Below are 8,445 nucleotides of genomic sequence, written 5' to 3' on the forward strand. Positions count from 1 at the left end.
CCTCCTCCTCCTCCTCCTCCTCTTCTTCCTTCTCCTTCCTTCCTCTCCCTTTTTTGTTTGTTTTGTTTTGTTTGAGACAGGGTATCTCTGTGTAGCCCTGGCTGTTCTGGAACTTGCTCTGTAGACCAGGCTGGCCTCAAGCTCACAGAGATCCACCCGACTCTGTCTCCCGCGCTCGGATTAAAGGCACGTGCCACCACATTTGGTTTGGTCACCACGTTTTTCAAAGCATCCTTTATTTATTTGTTTGCTTGCTTGTTTGAGACAGGGTCTTACTTTGTAGCTCTGATTGGTCTGGAACTTCCTGTAGCTAAGGCGGCTGGTCTAGAACTCCGGTGATCTTCTTGCCTCTGCTTCCCTAGTGCTGAAACTCCAGGCATAAGCCACCACACCCTCCTTGCCAACGCCATTGGCTTCATTTGTCCCCTAACCCTCTGTGACATCTCCTCCTACTGTTGAAGAAGTGTAAAATGCTGCCACATGGTGGAGGCCGGGCCTTCCAAGCAACCTGTGCGAATTCTGACGCTCATCCTTGTGGGAGGCAGGTGGCCAGTACTTTACCATTGTGTTCGAAATGTTTCTCATCATGGCATTTTAAGTAAAAAGAGCCCCCTGTCACCCTAATGTCAGGAGACAGACATTATTCTTTCCCTTTTCAAGATAGCTGTGGCCTGGGCGGCACCAACAATTCCAACACAATAAAGCTCTAAAAGTCAGTTCCCGGTGGGGTTGGGCCACCCATGTAGTTTCTAACAGACAAAGCGATCCCCTTCCAAAAATCTTTGATTAAAGGAAAAAAAGAACAGGAGAAGGAAACACGAGCACATACTTTTAAAAAGTTGAAAAAAAAAACACAAGAAAAAGAGAAAGAGTGGATGCTAGGAGTCACTGGCCCTCAAAGACTTACCACTTGCTTCTGCTTGAGGGGCTTCACACAGAAGGTCCCGTCCGTGTGCTGGAATAAAAGCCAGCCGTTAGGACCAGGATGGGGCATGGGCACTGCTTACTATGCGGCCACTGCTCAGGCACTCACACAGGGGAGCTACAGACGCGGAATACCGCAAGCGTGGAATAGTGATCAGCTAAACCCACTCATCAGGTGAAGAGGACACTGAGGCCTAAGGGGCTGAAGATCATGGCAGCGGGGGTGGCAGAGCTAGGACTTGCCGAGTGCAGCCCTAGTGTGACAAGCTTTCAGCAGAGGGCCCACATGAGAAAGAAATGCAAAGCACAGTGCGTTACCTACCTTCTCAAACGTGCCCAGAAGCACATGGCAGTGGCCAAAGTACTCTGAAAGAAACAGGCACATGGCTGAAGAAGGCTAAACAACACAGCCCTAGCCCTCTCCCACATGCCTACTTTCTCTAGAACCCACAGCCTTCTCTAGAACCCACGGCCTTCTCTAGAACCCACGGCCTTCTCTAGAACCCACAGCTTGGTGGAGCAGCAGTGCTGGGCAGCCACCAGCAGGGTTACAAACACCACCATAGACTCCGCCCCCAGAGCAGGATGGGAAAGGAAAAGATGGAGACCCCAGAGGTGTGTGTGTGGCTCTGGGCCAGGGAGGGAGGCTATCCTAAGAGGGCAGTGTGTACATCAAAGGAATCAGAAGTCTCCCTACCATCTCCTTCATCCACCACAGCATGTACCACCAGAGGGTAGACCTCCCGGTCCAGGTCAAAGCCAAGCTGCAGGGAAGAAAATGAAATGCAGATGATGCACTGTGTGTGTGTGTGTGTGTGTGTGTGTGTGTGTGTGTGTGTGTACACGCTCATCAGTCCCTCAGAAGGCAGGTACCACTCAGAAGCATTAATCTCATCTCTGCACCCATCTACCAAACTTGCAACTATCTAGGTCTGTTTAACTGAAGGTGGTTTATTTCCTTTTAAACAAACAAACCAAAACTCGCTGCATCAAAGGTCCCTAGCCTGCAGCTCCTCTTCCTTTCAGCATGGCTTTCTCAGTGTCCTCAACTGGCAGGCTAGTTTTGGAACACAAAAACGAACAAGGATAGGTATATTTTTAATTTGGACTAAGCAGATGGGCATGAAGAAGCCACCAGGGCTAACAGTTGAGCATGGCGTCCCACCTCCTCTTCAGCCCACTCCGAGGGGTCCACAGTATGGGAGGGCAGGCAGAACTGCTGGCACACCCCTCGCTTGTAGTGCACGGTCTCTGACTGCAGGCGGTTGTCTTTTGGAATGTAGCTGTGGATAGAGTGGGAAGCAGAGCCAAAGTCAGAACTCAGCCCAGGAGCCTGACGGTCTCCAGAGTCTCACGCCTGTGCCCAATCCCAGCAGCACTCGCCCAGGGAAGAAAAACCTTTTTCTAATTTTTTTCCCTCTAGGCTGGTACTGTTACTAGGCTTCCATATTTAATCCACATACGCACACTAAAGACTGAAAAAGAAAATGTAAGGATGTAAGGTCAAGGTCTAGATCCTGCCGGGTTGTGGTTGTTCCCGGTGGGCACAGCGGCTGGGAGGCGGCTGGCTCACCTGTTATGCCGTCTTACCTGGCAATGCCATTCTGGAACTCCTCAGTGGCCTGGTAGTAGATGGTGATGGCTACCCGGGCATCTGTGTCAAAGGTGAACTCGACGTTGTAGTGGACCTTGGCTTTGGCTGCCTCCTCTCCGTGGCTCTTCACCTCCTCAGCACATCTGGAAACCCCAAAAGACAGTTTTAGGGGGCAGTGGATCAGGATTTTTTTTTAAGATTTATTTATTATTGTATATAAGTACACTGTAGCTATCAGAAGAGGGCGTCAGATCTCATTATGGGTGGTTGTAAGCCACCATGTGGTTGCTGGGATTTGAACTCAGGGTCTTCCGAAGAGCAGTCAGTGCTCTTACCTGCTGAGCCATCTCTCCAGCCCGGGGTTTTGTTGTTTTGTTTTCTGTTTAGCCCCGGCTATTCTGGAACTCACTCTATAGACCAGGCTTGTCTTGAACTCAGAGAGGTACCGCTACTGCTGACTGTCGCTGTCTTCAGACACACCAGAAGAGGGCATCGGGTCCCATTACAGATGGTTGTGAGCCACCGTGTGCTTGCTGGGAACCAAACTCAGGACCTCTTGAAGAGCAATCAGTGCCCTTAACCCCTGAGTCAGCTCTCCAGCCCCCTAACCCCTGAGCCATCTCTTCAGTCCCCTAACCCTTGAGCCATCTCTCCAGCCCCCCTAACCCCTGAGCCATCTCTCCAGCCCCCTAACCCCTGAGCCATCTCTCCAGCCCCCCTAACCCCTGAGCCATCTCTCCAGCCCCCCTAACCCCTGAGTCATCTCTCCAGCCCCCCTAACCCCTGAGCCATCTCTCCAGCCCCCTGCGACTGCTTCCTGAGTGCTGGGATTAAAGGCGTGTGCCACCCCCAGGCATAGGTTAAAACTTTAACATTTATTCTTTGGAGCTAGAAAGTTGGCTCAGCAGTCAAGAGCACTGGCTGCTCTTGCAGAGGGACTGGCTTCACTTCCCAGCACCCACATGGTGGTTGACAACTGTCCGCAGTTCCATGGGATCTGGCACCTTCCCACAGACATACATGAAGACAAAACACCAAAATGAACAACAAACAAACAAACAAAGCCACTCTCTGTCTTTTTGACCTCCCCGCCCTCAAGGAAAACAACCACATTCCATACTTGGCTGTGTGGTCGTTGGTGTGTTTGTGTCTTTATGGTAACTCCCACAGGGTCGTCTCCGGGCCGTTTAGATTATTTACAGAACCTTACAGGCAGCATCTCCACACTTGCTATTCTAGAACGGTTTGTCTCCTTCCTCTGCGGTCCCCACACTGCAGGGGATCACCGCCCTGGCTGGACCTGAACAGCACCTAGAGCCCTCCTTGCAGTGACTTTGTAAACAAGATACCCAGCTCGGCACAGGGCGAGCAGAGCTCGGCTTCTCTCCCTGCCTAACTTCCTGCAGGCACTATGGCCTTATTAATCCTTTGGTTTTCCATACACTCGTCCTGAATTTCCACCCAAACTGTGATAGTTATCTGTACTTCTAGAAACATCCAGAGGCACAGTTGGTCCACTTAAGTGTCCTCTCCCCTGTCTCTGTCTCTCTCCAGTGTTTTGTGCTGAAGCCCAGGCTGGCCTCAAACCCTGTTGTCCTGTCTCCTCACTGCTGAGAGCAGAAGTGCACAGCACCATAACCAACTTCATTTGGACTTTATACACCTAATCAAGCATCTCATTAGTACACAGGTTTGCTGGGGTGTCTGCAAACGTTCCTTTTCCTCTAATAATAGTTCTTTGCTTTTAGATCCACAGAATACAGATAGTATTTAAAATGGCTGGGCAGGCAGAAGTTCTTCCTGGATAGAGCAGTGCCCATGTTGACGTTCCAAAGAACCCCAGCATGATGAGGGCCTCGTCTTTGGACCCAGGCTTTGGCAGCACCTGGCAGCTGGCATCTTCCAGGGCGGGCAGGAGGCTGTGGACCTGGCAGGAGCTGCTCTGACGCCTGTGGAGTATCTGTTGCCCCACAAGCAGAAGGGCAGCTGGGACCTGGCCTGCGCCCTGGGGGACTTACTTGACAAGTCTCAGTGTGTCCTTCCGGATGTTGATCAGGCTCCTCAAAGTCTTCACAGGTTCTTGGGGAGGCGGGGCGGCGTAAGGGAACTGTCAGAGACAAAGTGGGGGCAGCAGTGTGTTTATAAGGCTATCCCCAACTGGAAGATGCTCCTGGGGGAATGAAAAACAGTGAGGCCGAAGGAGGACGCAGCCTCTAACACAGTAGGATAGCTTGCCATGTGGGAAAACTAGGATTCAAGGTGGTGTCAAAAAAGCAGGATTTATCTGCTTTCCCCCTTCATATGAAGCTTATATGGGTTAGTGTTTAATACTTGGAAAACTAATTTTAAAAAACAAACAAAACAAACAAACAAAAAAATAAAACCAAAAAACTCTTATTGAAGTTCTAAACACCAAAGGTCTCACTGTGGCCGAGTTAACTGTAAAAAGCTTCTGCACTTTGCCTCAGATGACAGGGAGGACCTGCAAGCCCCGCCCTCCGGGAAGACACACCCTGTCCTAATAACAAGGCATCGACGATAATAGAGATCCCCATCAGGTGTGCAGGGCGGAGGCTTGCACACACCAAAGAACAAACCCCCTTAGCTGATCACATAGAGCCTGAGCCTCAAGGCACCTGGGGGTCAGGCTCATTTACACACACACAGCACTGGCTGCATCATAAACACACACACGCACACCCCACTGGCCTCATCATTCACACACTTTTCCCATCAGGATCTCTGGACTCAGAGTTCTGAGATAGTTTCAAAGGGAAACAGGAATCTTTCATGGGGTTGCCAACTTGTTGTCAGTATTGGTTCTTTGGGCAATAGTAATTCAAGGATCTAGCAACACGCAGTGGTGCAGATGTGTTCTTAGAGAGTGCAGAGGCACTCTGTCACCGCTGGAACACCACAGAGCACATGTTACATACACACTCGGATGGCTCAGGCAGTGTTATCTAATAGGATCACCATCATATATGCCAACGGTCCCCGATGGAACTGTCATTAGGCTGTGACTGTGGCTCATGGGAAGTTGACTAGTCTCCTTAGCTCTGCAGTCTTGGGTCTTCTAGCCCAAGAACTGAACCTCCACAGTGATGCTGCAGAAAATAGGACACCATGTTGTATTCTAATTGTGCATCCACAGACATGGACCGGATGTGGTTATTTTGTTGGGAAAACAATTTAATACAGAGTAAAGTCCATCTGACATTCAGCGCTGCCAATGTGCTTGCTAATAGTGCACATACTGGAAGATGACCCCTATGAAAACACACTGAAGTGCACGCAGCAGTGGAGGGGCACACCTTTATTCCCAGCACTCAGGGAACACAGGCAGGCAGATCCTGAGTTCGAGGCCAGCCTGGTCAACAGAGCTAGTTCCAGGATAGCCAGAGCTACACAGAGAAACCCTGTCTCAAATGGGGGAAAAAAATCAAGCACACCCCTTTAATTCCAGCATTTGGGAGCCAGAGACAGACAAATCTCTGAGTTAGAGGCTAGCCTGGTCCACATAGTGAGTTTCAGACCAGCTAGGGCAACATAGTGAGACCCTCAACTCAAAAGAAAAAGAAAAAGAAAAAGGAAAAAGGGAAAGAAACATTCTTTTTTTAAGATTTATTTATTTTACGTATATGAGTACACTGTAACTGTACAGATGGTTGTGAGCCTTCATGTGGTGATGGGAACTGAATTTTTTAGGACCTCTGCTCCCTCTGGTCGACCCCACTAGCTTATTAGTCCCTGCTCACTTGGGCCCAAAGATTTACTTATTATTTTAAGTAAATACACTGCAGTTGTCTTCAGACACTCCAGAAGAGGGAGTCAGATCTCATTACGGGTGGTTGTGAGCCACCATGTGGTTGCTGGGAATTGAACTCAGGACCTCTGGAAGAGCAGTCAGTGCTCTTAACCACTGAGCCATCTCTCCAGCCCAGTGGTCAGAAACGCTGTCTGTTCTTCCACAGGTTCAATTTCCAGAAACCACATGGTGGCTCACAAGCATCTGGACTGCCATATGATGCACACCGTTAGTCTCAACACATGAGAGGCAGAGGCAGGAGGATTTCAGTGAGTTCCAGGCCAGCTTGCTGTACATCCTGAACCCAGGATAGCCAGGACAGGACAGGAAAGGGAAGGAGTGCTTTTCTTCATTGATGGGGCTGCTGGTTGGCTGCCCAGGCTGCAGTAAATGCAGGACACCATGTTGATACAACTTTAACTCAGTGACCCGAGGTGGGGGGTGGGGGAGGAGGAGGCTGGAGGCAGAAGGAAGGAGAGCGGGGCAATCGGAACCTGTGGGTAAATACTTACCCCCTGCCCTGGAGAAGAACACTTTGTAGGCATTACATACAAACATTTGACTTTGTAGGTGTTTTGTTTTGTTTAAAACAGTGACTTACTCTTTTGCCTTTGTAGCCCAGGCTGGCCTTGAACACCCCATTCTCTTGCCTCAACCTCCTGTCTAGCTTAGAGTACAGCCATGCACCACAATGCCTGGCCTGCTACTTCTAACTTATTTTATTTTTGTTTTTTCAAGACAGGGTTTCTCTATATAGTCCTGGCTGTCCTGGGGCTCACTCTGTAGACCAGGCTGGCCTCGAAATCAGAAATCCACCTGCCTCTGCCTCCCAAGTGCTGGGACTAATGGTGTGCACAACCACACCCAGCACTTGTCTTAAATTTTGTTTTCAATGTTTTATTCCGTTTGACTTATTTTATGTAGGGGTTGTTGGGCACATTTGTCACAGCACGCGTGTGGAGGCCAGAAGAGAACTTGCAAGGGCCAGCTCTTTCCTTCCACCACGTAGGTCCCACGAATCTGAATCTGTCAGGCCTGAAAGCAGGCGCCTTTCCCTGCTGAGTAATCTCTCTGGCCTCTACTTTCTGCTGTTTTTTTGAGACAGTGTCTTACGTAGCCCAGGACAAGCTTTAAACTCCTGATCCTCCTGCCTCTTATCCTCTTGAGTGCTGGGGTAATAAGCATGAGCCACCACAGCAGCAACAAAAGTTGTTCTGTTGATATAGCAGCAGATGTGTGTGTGTACATATGCACATATATGTGTGTGTGTGTATATACATATATATATATGCTTTTTAATGACAAAGCATGATGTGCTTAAGCAGAAACTTTAAAAACAACAGGCATATATACATACGCTCAGTCACAATTTTATCACACAGTATCAAAATGAGTGGAAGTGGGTTTGCAGTGTACTCTGCCCTCCCTGACTGGGTTGTCTCACTGTGTGAGTGACTAAATGGTCTCTCTCTCATTTTAAGGACATGGCGGCAAACATCTCCAGAGTCCAAAGTGTTGATGCCATGTAGAGATGACCGCATGCTTAATTAAGCGGCTGGCTGTCCTTTTTGCTGACGCGTATTGTAGATGCCCTTGTCCCTGCATTTTGCATGCTTCTTTGATTGTTTCTTTGAGAAAAATTCCTACGAGTGGAATTACTGGATCAAAGAGTAAGCGTATTTTTAAGACGTTAATGCTCTGCGAGCAATAGGCCAGGAGGCTTTAACGCACAGAGACGGAATTCCAGCACAGCTCTCATCTGATGCCCATTTCTTTCCCCCCTACTTCCTAGGCAGCCGTACTAAAGGAATTTAAAACCATTTTAAAATAAGCTTAAGCAAAAAGTAATTAGGCAGAAAAATCTGACACATACGCTAAATCTGCGCTAAAGCCAAAGTAAATGACTTTGGGATTAGCATTCTCTTGGGTTTGTGTGGGTGGTGCTCCTTCTCGGCTCTGGAGAGACCCAGAGCCCTGATAGAAAGAGCTTTAAGGACCCTTATTTGTTTATTTTGCTTTTTTTTTGAAACAGGGGTCTTACTATGTAGCCCAGGCTGGCCTGGAACTCACACAAATCCGCCTTCCTCTACCTCCCAGGATTAAAGGCATGAGCTACCAC

At 49.0% G+C, this 8,445-nt stretch overlaps 1 protein-coding gene across 4 annotated transcripts in view; it reads right to left on the reverse strand.

Moving 5' to 3' along the window:
- Rnf157 (ring finger protein 157) overlaps positions 1-8,445 on the reverse strand; it is a 67,153-nt gene that overhangs the window by 19,494 nt on the left and 39,214 nt on the right. For all 4 annotated transcript variants that reach the window (XM_031350993.1, XM_031350995.1, XM_031350996.1 and 1 more), the window contains exons 3-8: positions 4,537-4,625; positions 2,515-2,661; positions 2,090-2,207; positions 1,622-1,688; positions 1,247-1,290; positions 908-955 (exon numbers count right to left, since the gene is read on the reverse strand). In XM_031350993.1, the coding sequence (XP_031206853.1) occupies positions 908-955; positions 1,247-1,290; positions 1,622-1,688; positions 2,090-2,207; positions 2,515-2,661; positions 4,537-4,625 (513 nt within the window). The remainder of the gene's footprint in view (positions 1-907; positions 956-1,246; positions 1,291-1,621; positions 1,689-2,089; positions 2,208-2,514; positions 2,662-4,536; positions 4,626-8,445) is intronic.

This window comes from Mastomys coucha, unplaced genomic scaffold (genome assembly GCF_008632895.1).
Source record: "Mastomys coucha isolate ucsf_1 unplaced genomic scaffold, UCSF_Mcou_1 pScaffold5, whole genome shotgun sequence".
In the NCBI taxonomy this organism is placed as follows: domain Eukaryota; kingdom Metazoa; phylum Chordata; class Mammalia; order Rodentia; family Muridae; genus Mastomys; species Mastomys coucha.